Genomic DNA, 13,937 nt, shown 5'->3' on the forward strand with positions numbered 1-13,937 from the left:
AAATCTATTTAATTATATATTTAAAATATACTGCTATTTTAGTTAGGTTCTTTTCAGAATACAATCTTTATTCTCCAAACAATCCACATTATAAGTACATATGATCACAGTTATTGGATCCTCATAATTAGTGCAACCTCAGGTTCATGAAAGGCAAACTATTATTATGCAATAGAATAGTATTGTACTTGATGCATTCATTTTGACACATTATTCCTGATATTGCTAGTGGTGATATCAACTTGGACAATTTTAGTTCAATTGCATCTAAATACAATGATGTAACACACGTGATAGAAAGTTTATTTCCAAAATGATAGTCTAGGATATTAGAAACTTAAGAAACAAGACTCACTAGATACTTCTTTCCACCTCAGAAAAGGGTCAGTAGGATTTCCCTTCCCTCATGTATCTTATATTAAGGGAGACTTTTTTCCAAAGCAGGAATCAATTTAATTTAGCTGAACTTGGGTCCAAGAAGTTTGCCAATTCCATTTTGGGTTGTTATAATTCCTTCTATCTATTCTTTTGACAGACATGACCACTGCTTGCTCTGCTAGCGTGCAGTATGTGTTGATCCCTTTTGCGCAGGCTGAACACCTGATACAACACTCCCAGTCAGCCTGTGGTACCTATGAAATGACTAGTCTTAGCAGCTTCACAAAAGCCATCCAATTAACCTAGGTGATTTGCTATTTTGCAAATAAAAGCAATTCTTCCTCTGTTACGTAGCTATCTTCAGTCTTGAGGGATCTGTTTTAGGCACATCTTTAGTGGCATCTAGCTGACTATATTCCTCTATTAGATCTGACAAGGATGATATAGCTTCAGAGAAACAGCTTTGCTCCATCCCATCAACATGCAGGTAATGGTGAAGGTGAGCCTATAAGAATAGACACAGATTAACTATATTCCCTTCTTGTTCACAAGGAGTTAGATTAACCTAGCATGATACACATTATTGTTTGGCCTGCCTTCAGAGGGCAAGCACGGTTATAAATGGACTTAAAGATTGTCTAGATTCACTAAATCCTTTGCTGAAATGCTACTTAGTAACTTCCTGTTGCAATACCCTGGGGCATGACCACGCTATAGCTGCTACAGCAATACAACTATAGTACCATAGCTGCCTCTTACATCAATGAAAAGGAGTTTTCCATTGATGTAGGGAATTCATCTGTATGAGAGGCAGTAGCTAGGTTGACGGAAGAATCCTTCCGTTGACCTTACTGCATCTGCACCAGCGATTAGGTCAACTTAACAGCAGCGCTCAGGACATGACATTTTTTACAACCCTAAGACATGGGCTACACTAAAGTGGAAGGTTGCCTTAAGATACGCAACTCTAGCTACATTAATTACTTAGCTGGTGTTGACATATCTTAAATCGATGTTCATACAGTGGGAGGTCAATGGGAACAAACAATCCCGTTGGCTTCCCTTATTCCTCATGAGGAACGGGAGTACTGGCGCCATGGAGGTGCTCTCTGAGTTGGAATTAGTGGGTCTTCACTACACCTGCTAAATAAAACCCTGGAAGATCAATCGCAGTAGCATTGAATTTCCGCAAAATGTAGACATGGTCTGAGTGACATACTAGATCAAGCTAATATTTAAGTGTAAACAAGATATAGACTTGTATAGAATGATATTCCTAATTTTACACATTTGATGCTATAAATTCTGTGTCTTGGGGGAGTAAGGAGGGCGTCTTGAACAATGCTTCTAGTCAGAGCAGTCACACACCTCATCCGTCATTCTATTTTACTCTAAATAAAGATCATTAAGGACTTGTTCCTTTGTGTAGCAGCTAGTTGAAAGGATTCACCAATACATAGTCAAGAATCGTAAGTTATGTCTATACTGCAGCAAATGATGATTACTGGAGCGTGAACTGCAGACCATACCACAGAGCGGCACACTAGCTCTCCTGTGTGGATGCTACTAGCATGAAGTAAGTACCTAGTTCATGTTAACACCATTCTAAACAGAGAACACAAACTAGTTTGGCCAGCAGCATCCATATGGGACAGGTAGTACATGACATTTGGGTACACTCTTGCAATTCACCATCCAATAATCCACACTATGGCAGTGTAGGCAAGCCCTTATTGTCATTTCTGACCAAGCCCTTTATATTGAAAGCCATGTGCCAGCTGTAGTTCATAAGTATTTTTTTCAGTACCACGAGAGAACAAGGTACATAAGAGGAAAGCAATAAATGTTTTATTATTGAAATTCCTGATTTGTGGCTTTTACCCAGGAAAACTTATGTCCCAATAAATCTTTAGTCTCCAAGGTGACACATGACTCCTGGTTAAAATGAAAATTTAAAAAACCTGAGCCATAAACGTTAATTTTTCTATTGTTTGCTTCGACAAAGCCAAAGGTTTGTCATGGCAAAGGAACAAGAAAACAGACCAGACTTAATTAAAATGTTTTAGGGTATATTTAGAAGTGTTACACTTTCTAACATGTTCCCAGCTATTGAGGAACAATTCAGATACAGATGCATTATCAAGACACTTATTCTGAATACTAATAAAAAAAATACATCGTTACCAGAAAAGGTAGGTACTCGACACTGCTTTGCATTAAGAGTGCAAAGTTTTATGTATTTAAATAAAGCAATATATGCTTCCTGTAATGTAACAGGATTAGTACCAACTTATATTTAGGACAGCTTTCTTTGAGCTTTGACTGAAATCTGCTTTTCTCCTTCACTCCTAAATAAAACAAACGTTTTGAAGATACTACTGCTACTTTAAAGTACACCAAGATGTTATGCTGCTTTTCACAATACCTTTTTCTTGTAGAGCTTCATGAATCTGTCCTTGAGCTCTATAAAGGTTGGTTTCACACACGTGTTGTTTGCTAATGCCAACAGTGAGTGAGAATGGCCCACAGGAGGTATGGAACATAGGCCAGTTTTCCAGCCCTCTTGATTCCATGAGACAAAATGAAGGGAAGGCTTCAATCTGCAATATATACATTCATAGCTAAAATATAAGCAAGCAGCAAAGAGGCATAGCACAATGTTAACAGTTCTTTTTACTTTGCTAAAACACACCATCTCAAAAGCACCTGCATATAAAATTTCAGGAAAAAAATTATAATTAACCTTTGGCATTACCCTTTCAGACTTTATAACACAAAATTAGCAGTTTAATTAATTTAACTTTAAAAACCACAGGAGAACACTATTTATAAAATAAACTAATGAATTATTATTAAATGTCACTATTCAAAACAAAGCTACCTTCAAGAGATCGGTATCATAAAACACTTCACTCACACTGTTTCTCAAAAGAGGAAGCTTATCTGTAGCCAACTAATTGGACATAGTATAATACAATATGCTGTCTGTGGTATCTATTGTATGTCAAAGTTTAGAATGTAGGCCATTTGCTGGTGCTGGAAGAAAACAGTTATCTTTCAGTTGCTGCAGTCTTCAAGATGCTTTGTTCACATGGATTCCACTGTTAGTGCACATAAGACTGGATTCCTCTGTCCATTCTCTTGGAGTTGACCAAGTGCCTTAGATGTACTTGCACCTGAGCATGTGAGGGCATAAAGAGTGAAACTGACCCAACTATCCTTCAATTCTTTTGTTAACAATGAATCCCAGAGAAGGACTCATAAGGGAAGGATTACAGATCCTGGAGTCATGTGGATAATACATCTCAAAGAACCACAGCTACTGTAAGGTAAGTAACCATTCTTCCTTCAGGGAATGTCCACATGGATTTCACTCTAGGGCTATGTCTACACAGCACTATTAGTCCGAAATAACACACACTGCATCTATACAGCAAGCAGTTATTTCAACATTATGACAAAATAGTGCTGAGCTAGAGAACTTCTTACTCTGACTCCTGTAACCCTCATTTCTAGGAGTAAGGAAAGTTAGAGGAAAAGTCCTCTAACTCAGACTTCCTGCTATGTAGACAGCGTCAAAAGATGAAACAAGCTATTTTGACTTAAGGTACACAATTGCAAAAAGCACAGTTTACATTACATAGCGCCTTTTTTCGAAAGGGCACTTTCCAAAAAAGGCATTCTTCCTCGTAAAACAAGATTTTTCTGTGGTTGAAAAAACTGCCACGTTCTTTCGATTTACTTTCGAAAGAACACGGCAGCAGTCTAGACGCAGGTAAAGATTTTTCAAAAAAAGGCCACTTTTTTTTTTGATAAATCACTGTAGTCTAGATATACCCTAAGAGTCGTACTTAAAAAACAGTGCAGGACAGCCCCACTAAAATGGCCATCTACCAATCAATAGTGACTTGTGAACATGTGGACTGTGGCTGCCTTACTTATTATCAGTAGGGACATTCCTCATAACCATACTACAAGCTGACTGAGCTTTAGTAGAATAATGCAGTCAACTGTTTCTAACTTAGATAGCTTATAACATGTTTTTATGTTCCTGAAGAGCAATTTTGGGTTTTAAGCTTTTTAAAATATTTATTGCACAGTTATATTCAAATAGGGAGAAGTCAGACAATAAGCAGGGCTCTTACTACATCAAGTGCAGGAAGTTTAGCTTTCCCTGATGTTAAGTGAAACTCGCAGGAAAAAAACTGGGAGATAAACTGAACAATTTTCCTCACAAAACATCTTTCTGACAGATCTTCATTTTTTCTGAAGAATTTTTTTTTTTTTAAAAACAATATACAGATAACTATTTGGTTATCACTTGATCATAACCACAGATTTGGTGTGGACACTCAGAAAGGGTCACTACTTACAAAGCTTTCTAAACCTATGTCATTAGGAAGCACAGAGTGGCATCTTTAAGCTCTTATGTATATTTTCTGTTCGTCAGTAATATTATTCCCCTCTCTCAAGTGCCTACAATAAACCTTTTTTGCAAATTTATTGTTGAAACTTTTCTTATCTTATGAATTAGGGATATCTCTATGAGCATTTAACAGCAGCATCTGTAATACATATTGTGCACAAACAAGCCATAAGTATAGATCATACCTTTCAATGTTCCTGCGAAGGTCTGAAACCTGTACATTTCCTCGAACCAGAAGTGCACAAGCAAGGTACAAGCTATGCTTTGGGTCTGCTTGAATCAACTGATGATCTTTGCTGAAAGCATCTGAAAACATCTGATCCAATCTAAATTAAGAAAAAAGTGATCTACTTTTATCAAACATGTTAAAGTTCTTCACTGATTCTATATCTTATAATTTAACAACAAGGAAATGGAAGAATTTCAGTTATTTTTAAGTATAAATTAGAGTGTCAAAAATATTCAAACAGTAGTACAAGCTGAGTGGCCTGTTTCAACCTACACCTTCTTATGGCCATCATTATTTGCCTGTCTTGGCACTCTTCTTAAGAGCACATTAGCATACAAATTACACCAAGTTCAGAAACTGTGGATAAGGGGGAGCAAGTTACATGTTAGTAACTTGAGTATTTCACTTTCACCAGTTGTGTCCCAGAGTTGGTGTAACCTGAACCTCAGTGGGTAGAAGATGGCTCAAGTTACAACATACTTAGACTTGCAGAATAGGGATTTTTGTCTCTGATCTTTGCCCTTTCCAGTTTGTTTGCTTTTCACATTTGACAGCAGTCTGTGTACTGTCAGATTCCCTTGTGTGTGGTTCTTTCACACAGCAAAAGGGAAGAGGAAAAAAATTGAAGGAAAGGGAAGATGTGAATATATAAAGCCAGAGGTATTGGCTGATAAACCTGAACAATTTTTTTTTTGAGAATTAACTAAGGGTACGTCTAGACTACATGCCTCTGTCGCCAGAGGCATGTAGATTAGGCTACCAGGCATAGGAAAATGAAGTGACAATTTAAATAATCGCCGCTTCATTTAAATTTACATGGCTGCCGCGCTGAGCCGACAAACAGCTGATCAGCTGTTTGTCGGCTCAGCACGATAGTCTGGACGCGCGGGTGTCGACATCAAAGGCATTTGTCGACCACCCAGGTATGCCTCCTGGGATGAGGTTTACCTGGGTGGTCGACAAATGCCTTTGATGTCGACCCCTGCGCGTCCAGACTATCGCGCTGAGCCGACAAACAGCTAATCAGCTGTTTGTCGGCTCAGCGCGGCAGCTATGTAAATTTAAATGAAGCGGGATGAGGTTTACCTGGGTGGTCGACAAATGCCTTTGATGTCGACCCCTGCGCGTCCAGACTATCGCGCTGAGCCGACAAACAGCTAATCAGCTGTTTGTCGGCTCAGCGCGGCAGCTATGTAAATTTAAATGAAGCGGCGATTTTTTAAATCACCGCTTCATTTTCCTATGCCTCGTAGCCTAATCTACATGCCTCTGGCGACAGAGGCATGTAGTCTAGACGTACCCTAAAATGTCAAAGTGTCTCTTTACATCAGTTGTGGGCAACCTGTGGCCCATTGAGATTCTATATGTGGCCCATGAGACATTTTGTTTACTGTTGCCCATGTGCAGGGTTGCCAGATAATGCTGGTTTCCATTCACATAGTTTTTTTCCCCCTACTGGTATTACTAAAGTGACATGCACTTAAAGCAAGGGTTATGAAGTGAGGTGCATGTTGATTCCATACAACATTAACTGTAAGAGCTGTGCATTCCCTCTGCATCCAAAGTGATGCTATGGTTCAGTAGGCACACCCTGCAAATTCTAGGTATGCAAACAGTTAGAAAAACTAAACTATCCTGAGAGACCATCTTGGTTACAACAATCTTGTGGCCCACTGAAACGAAGAAGGGTCACTCATGTGGCACACTCACTAATCTATGTTGCTCCTCACTGCTTTACATGGACCATCCTTGTTTCCTTTGTACATGTTTGTGTCTCCCCACCAAACCACTTCCAAACTTTATTTCTTAAACAGTTATTTGGCAAAGTTGTCCCAAAGTTCAAATAAGATTGATTTCTATCAGTAGTTCCCAAACTTTAGTACTGGTGACCCATTTCACACAGCATACCTCTGAGTGTGACAACTCCACCTTATAAATTACAAACAATTATTTATATATTTAACTATTATAAATACTGGCGGTAAAGTGGGGTTGGGGTGGAGGCTAACATTTGGGGACCCCCTGAGAGATCCCAAACACCAGTTTGAGAACCCCTAGTTTATATTATCTGTGGAAGGGATCTTACGGGGACCCAAAGCAGCAAAGCAAAGCATGCAAAGTTTTTAATGTAGATAAAAAAACCTCCATCTTCACAAGTGCCCTTCATGCTTTCTTTTAGTCCCCCTATACTCCTTTAAAATGCTCCTCCGTGTGGCTCCTAGTCCCTAGTACTGTAGACAATTTTTCCCCACTTTTGTCCTCTTCCCACTTACCTTCCCAAGAATCTATTAAAGAAGCTGAAACAATGATTCCCCTCCATGCAACCCATTCCCAACCAACAGTAGGTAAATCTCATATTCCTCTATATCCTGCTCCATACCTCATCCTGGAATATCAACACTGCATTTTCCCTGTGTCTTCCACTTTCCCATTTATCTGTACACAGGGACCCTCCACCAGCAGTGCACTCTTTTATCATTGCTCTGATGGTGGGATTTATTCTTTTCATGGGAAGTAGAAACAACCCATCACAAGCTCTTAATGATATATGTCTTTGCAGTTCTTTCACTAAAAGGCACTTCTCTGAAAGGCGAACAAAAACAGATTTTGATTTTGTAAGACAAGGCATTGTGGAGATTGACCTTAACTAAAACACCACTAAGAACATTTTCAAAATGAACCTAACGGCAATTTTGAAATTACTATAGTGCTTTTAAATTTCTTTTTTCACAGGCTTCAAAAGAAACTTTTATCCTAGGGTTAGGTACAGAAAATCCAGTTTTCTTTTTGTGGAAATTGGAAGAGTTAAAAATAGGGCTTAAACCAGAGCTTAGCATAACCTCTACTACTTCATAATGGTCTGTTTCACCTACCTTCTAGAAGGCACATTAACATCAGCCAAAGTATACAGAGGAGTCAAGCTAGAAACCAGGTAATGAAGTCGAGGAAAGGGAACCAAATTCATGCTGATTTCATTAAGATCCATATTGAGGGAACCTTCAAACCTAGCAGAACTAAAAGTTTAATAGTATTATTTTTTTTTTAAATTAATTTTTTTTAGAAGAAGTTATATAGAATTTTGATATGTTACTCTTATATCCATAAGTTTCCTAATTGTTCCCTACAATGGAGTGCATCATGGAGATGAAATGTACAGATTTTAATGTTGTTGAAGCCATGTTGGTCACAGGATATGAAAAACAAAGGTGGGTGAGGAATTTATTTTACTGGACCTATTTCTGTTGGTGAAAGAGGCAAGCTTTCGAGTGCCACAGAAACAATCTGTTCCACCTTGTACTTGGCTGTGACACTCTGAATATCTTTCCAAGACCTGAAGAGCTCCTCTGGTGACCTTGAAAGCTTGCCTCTTTCACCAACAAAAATTGATTCAATAAAAGATTAACTCCCACACCTTGTCTCTCGTGTACTATAATGTCATTTTATCAACTGCAAACTTGGGGATTCAATCTCTATCATGGCACTTACTGTTTTTTCATATACTTGTACCAATATTCTTCATTTCTCATAATAAAAGTATTGAACATTAACACCAAGCCCCACTGTTTAATAGTTAAGATATTGCTCTACAGCAAAGTGAAGTTTGTCTGAAGATAATCCTGAGGTGTAATTAGTCCCAATTAATTTCAATGAGAGTTCTGATAGTGATTACTTTTGCATATACAGGCAGTCCCCGAGTTACGCGGATCCGACTTATGTCGGATCCGCAGTTACGAACGGGGTTCCTCTCCCTGGTCTCCAGCAGACCAGGGAGAGGAAGCAAAGCGGCGGAACACGTGGGCAGCGGACAGGGCTGTCCGCTGCCCACGCGCTCTGAGGCTTGGCTCGCTTTGCCCCCCCCCCTCCCCCTGGTCTGCAGACCAGGGGTGGGGGGGTGGGGGGCAAAGCAGAACCAAGCCGCGGAGCGCGCGGGCAGCGGACAGCCCAGACGCGTCTGGGCTGTCCCGCTGCCCCCGTGCTCCGTGGCTTTGCTCCAGACACCTGTGGTACAGCAGCTGGGGCGCTGCCAGTTGGTCCCGTAGCGCCGCTCTGGGCGCTACTGGACCAACCGGGCAGCACCCCAGCTGTTCTGCCTCAGGCGTCCTGATTCAGCCACTGCTGGTCAGATTCAGCAGCGGCTGAGTCAGGATGCCTGGGGCAGAGCAGCTTGGGTGCTGCTGGGTTGGTCCAGTAGCGCCGAGGAGCGGCGGCGCTACTGGACCAACCCAGCAGCACCCCAGCTGCTCTGCCCCAGGCGTCCCCAAGTCAGCCGCTGCTGAAACTGACCAGTGGCTGACTACAGGAAGTCCCTGCCCCGGGCTTCCTGGAATCAGCCACTGATCAGTTTCAGCAGCAGCTGACTTGGGGATGCCTGGGGTTCTTAAGTTGAATCTGTATGTAAGTCAGAACTGGCGTCCAGATTCAGCCGCTGTTGAAACTGATCAGTTTCAGCAGCGGCTGAATCTGGACGCCAGTTCCGACTTACATACAGATTCAACTTAAGAACAAACCTACACTCCCTATCTTGTACGTAACCCGGGGACTGCCTGTAACAACTAGTATTTTGGGGACAGCAGGTATATTCATGAGTTAGGATGTTAAAGAGCAGTTTTTTGGCCAATTATATAGTCCATACAATTTGTATTGATTACACGATTAGTCAATAAGGGGGGCCACTCTGCAGAGCTGCAGCACAGGTGGCTCCGGAAGCCAGCATGAGCTGGGACTGAGGAGTCCCAAAGCCAGCGCAAGCTGGGACTGCTGTGCTGCTGCATTTGAAATGTAGTAAGAGCTACCCAGCTCTTACTACATTCATAATGCAGAGGTGCAGCAATCCCGGACCAGTTTGAGCTGGGACTGCTAGGTCCCAGCTTGGCCCAGGTCCAGCAGCCCCTGTTCACAGTGGCTGGGGCAGGGGCTGCTTCATGGCAGCAGCCCCCATCCATAGGGGACCCCAGCAGCCTCCCCTATTCCCCCGCAGCCTCTATTGGGGCAGGTGAGAGAACAGGCAGCACTGCAGAGATGGTGCGGGGGGGTGGGGGAGAGGCGGGAAACTGGTTTTTAAGCCAGCTCCCCACAGCCCTGGCTTCTGTTTCCGAGGGGACGGGGGAGGAGAGCAAGTAGTCGAGTACTTGACTACCTGATAAGCTTAGCTTTATCAAATAGTTGAACACATGACTACTCACATCTCTATCATGAGGTTCTGCATTACTACTTGAAGAGTACACATTTATATGCTGTCTTATATCAGTAGGTTCCTGTTTCAATAATGGTAAAAATGAAGTTTTTGCTACTTATATATTTTCTTATATTTGAATGTACAGTACTTCAATTTGTCTTTTGAAAATCACTCATGAATAACTTCTTACTTTTAAATTTATTTTCAAGCATATATTTAACACCTACTTGATACACAGCACAAGTGTCCTAGATCTGAACACCTTAAAATTCTACTTGCCTTTGGGGAGTAATCCTTTCCTTCAATGGGTGACTAAATCATTTTCAAAAATCAAACGAAAATAGATCTTTAGGACAAAAGATGGATAAACAATTTTTTTTTAAGACAAGAGCAAGTTTTCTTGTAAACTCTAGGTCAGCAAGTTAGAAGAGTATCAATCCAAAGAATTCACATGCCTTTCATCATCTGTATCACAGATTCAGTAGGAGGAATCGTAAAGTCTGGGGGTGTCACTGAAGTCAATGATAGTTTAGCTACTACTTCAAATGGGACAGGGTTTCTTCTAGTCTTCCTGGGTATGTCTACGCTTATACCCTCTTTCGAGAGAGGGATGCAAACGCAGATATTTGAAATTGCAAATGAAGCGGGGATTTAAATATCCCGCGCTTCATTTGCATAATCGTGTCTGGCAGCTATTTCAAAAACAACAGGCACAGGGTTATTTCAAGAGAAAACCCTTCTTCCAAAATAATGCTTACTCCTCATAAAATGAGGTTTAACAGTTATTTCAAAAGAAGGGTTTTCTCTCAAAATAACAGCATCTAAACAGCGCCTGTTATTTCAAAATAGCGCTATTTTGAAATAGTCACCGGACGCAATTATAGAAATGAAGAGCGGGATATTTAAATCCCCACTTCATTTGCAATTTCAAATGTCTGCATTTGCATCCCTCTCTCGAAAGAGGGTGCAAGTGTAGACATACCCCTTGTTAGTAGTTTCCTTGTGCTAAAATTAAGCCACTTTGTCAGGTAACCCATCAAATGAATTAATTAGACCAGTGATTCCCAACCTTTTTTATACCAGGGACTGGCAAACCTATTCATAAACTTTTGGCAGACTGGTAACATTTTATTTGCGTATTTGCATTGTTATAATGAAAATAATGAATATGGAAAGATGCAAATAAAATGTTACCGGTTCACCAAAATATGTATGTCCAGCCCCAGGCCCTTCATACACTCCAACCCTGATTCCTGTGCTCCCCCATATTATGTTATTCAGGCCCAGTTGTCAGAGTAGCTGCCCACCAGGTGGGCTTAGCCTCAGCTGTTTGGGCAGGCCCCAGACTCACCCTGGGGAAGCAGCAGGCCCTAGCTCCCCCCACCACCCAGCCTGTGCTGCTTCCCCAGCACCACAGCCGGTCCCATGTGGTTCTGCAAGCCAGGCCACACAGCGGCTGCCGGAGCTGGAACCAGGGCCACAGTGAGGCTGCCCCAGTGCTAGCCGCAATTCACCCGGCTGCCTCACTCACCCTGCTGATGTTGCACGGGGAAATGAGTGGGAAGGGAATTCCCTTATGGGGAACCCCAGTGGGTAGGGTTAATAAAAAGCTGGGGACATGGCCTGGCAATGTGCTGTGGCCTGGTAGGCAGAACTGCTGCATTAGACTGCTTTTACAAGACCTGAAAGTTGCTTATTAACTCTTAATTACAACTGCTAACTAATACCAAACTGAGAATCGATCATATTTTTGGAAGTGCAGAATGTCCCTTGTGCATCCATCTCTCAAGGCATTACTTGCATACAAGAATACACAGTAAGTTTACCTTGTCAAGTTCAGCAACAAGTTAGCCACAATATTGTTCATTGCATCAAATGGTTTCTCCTGTTCCGTTTTAATACTGCCTGCACTTGAGGTTAATAAGCTATTTTGTTTCACAGTTGATCCTAGCTTCCCAGAATTGGTCATCTGATGAATTTTACTAACTATAGAAAATAAAGACTTGGAGAGAAAACAAATGAAACAAAATTTTTTAAAAAAAGGTTCCAAGTAGTTGTGCACAAGAGCATTCAGCATTCCTGTTTGTTTCTGTTAAACAGGATCCAAGAACAAACATTTAAGCAGAATAGCTCATGTTTACATTTGTATCTTTGAAGTCTGCTTCACTGTTTGGTCATTTGCAATTGGCTAATGTATTTGTGAACCACTTTTCTTCAAATGTATGAAGAAAATATGAAGTTTAATTTTTATTCAAATACAGAAAAACCTGTATTTGTTCTCATGTTCATATAATTCAGAAGACAGTACAAGAGATTTTAAAATTTAAAAAAATCATTTTTGCATGGGGCAAATATTGTTTATAAACCAACAGATATAAGTTTAGAATAAGGATCTCAAAAAACAAAGATTTTTGCAATCATTCACTGTTTATCTTAAAGCTGATGCAAGAATAAAATTGAGTGCTATAGACCATTTCTGTAAGCAAGGAAAAAAAAATACTGGGCAATTTTTAAATGATTCCCAATATAAGGATAACATTTAAAACAACAATCCACCCACCACCATATTCACCCAAAGTAACAAGGGACCATAAAAGTCATTTTTTTGAAAGAGTCTTAGTGCTTAAGAGCCTACATCACTTTGGTTCTTTTAGAAAATAAGTTTTATAACATTTCAAGGAAGAAACATTTTTTATATAATGTTCAGCATAAGAGATATTGGCAAGAATCTTAATACTTTCTTACTTCATTTTCAATTGGCAGCACGCAGTCAGCATGTTCATTAAGTTCCTTCATAGCCAGAACACTATTATATGGAGAAGTAATTACATCATCTTCTCCAGAAGGATAAACTGAAGTAACAAATCTATACACTTCTGGAAACTCATCCTCAAGCACATTCAGTACAAAAGTACCAAGTCCGGATCCTGTCCCTATGAAAAGAGTTACAATGAAAAGAGATAATGCTTAAAACAAAATCCTTAATTATTTAAAATACACTCTGAATCACAGGATTTCTTTATACATCACAAGACAAATTTTCAGAATTGCTAAGCCAGGTGTCTCAAACACTCAGTCTGCAGGCCATCCCGGGCCAAAGCAGATTCACAATCCAGTCCAGGAGTGGGCCTGTCCAATCTCATTCCACAAACCTCATCCACTGTCTGCCACTGCACTGTTCCCTCCCAAGGATGTGGCTTCTGGGACAGGGTGCCATGGCGGGAGAAGGCAAGGTGGTGGCGGGAATGCTTGGAGCTTGGGAATGGACAGCCTCCCTTCCCCCGCTGGACTGCGCAACTACACTGGCCGGGGATGGCCTCCAGGCTGTGAGTTTGAGACCCCTGGGCTAAGCACTCATTGATCACACTTGGAGTTAGTAGTGCTGGACAGAAAAAGCATTTTTTCTTAATTCTGAATTGGGGTAAGAATTTGAAAAAGAATTTTGGGGTCACTTGAAGAAATGGTGAAAAAATTTCTAAAGCTTTTTTTCCAAAAATATTTTGAAATGGGAAATTTTTCAATTTATAAAGGGATCCTGGTCAATTTTCCAGCACTGACCATTTTTAAATAGAGACTGCATGCTTTTCTGAAAAATCTGCTATAGCAGTGGTAACCAACTGGTCAATCGGATCGACCGGTCGATTGTGGCAGCCAACTGGCTGGACGATTGCCTCTCTTTGATCCAGCCCAGGTGGAGCGTGGTGCAACTTCAGCTGGCTGATCACCGT

The 13,937-nt window shown here is 40.8% G+C and overlaps 1 protein-coding gene across 5 annotated transcripts in view; it reads right to left on the bottom strand.

Moving 5' to 3' along the window:
- Positions 1-47: 47 nt before the first annotated feature.
- TUBE1 (tubulin epsilon 1) overlaps positions 48-13,937 on the bottom strand; it is a 35,512-nt gene continuing 21,622 nt past the window's right edge. For 4 of the 5 annotated variants that reach the window (XM_075923998.1, XM_075923996.1, XM_014573700.3 and 1 more), the window contains 6 exons: positions 12,955-13,142; positions 12,036-12,211; positions 7,907-8,047; positions 4,990-5,130; positions 2,804-2,978; positions 48-883 (listed from right to left, as the gene is read on the bottom strand). In XM_075923998.1, the coding sequence (XP_075780113.1) occupies positions 725-883; positions 2,804-2,978; positions 4,990-5,130; positions 7,907-8,047; positions 12,036-12,211; positions 12,955-13,142 (980 nt within the window). In that variant the 3' untranslated portion in view covers positions 48-724. The remainder of the gene's footprint in view (positions 884-2,803; positions 2,979-4,989; positions 5,131-7,906; positions 8,048-12,035; positions 12,212-12,954; positions 13,143-13,937) is intronic. The other variant, XM_075923997.1, reaches the window with a different exon arrangement.

This window comes from Pelodiscus sinensis, chromosome 3 (genome assembly GCF_049634645.1).
Source record: "Pelodiscus sinensis isolate JC-2024 chromosome 3, ASM4963464v1, whole genome shotgun sequence".
Taxonomy (NCBI): Eukaryota; Metazoa; Chordata; order Testudines; family Trionychidae; genus Pelodiscus; species Pelodiscus sinensis.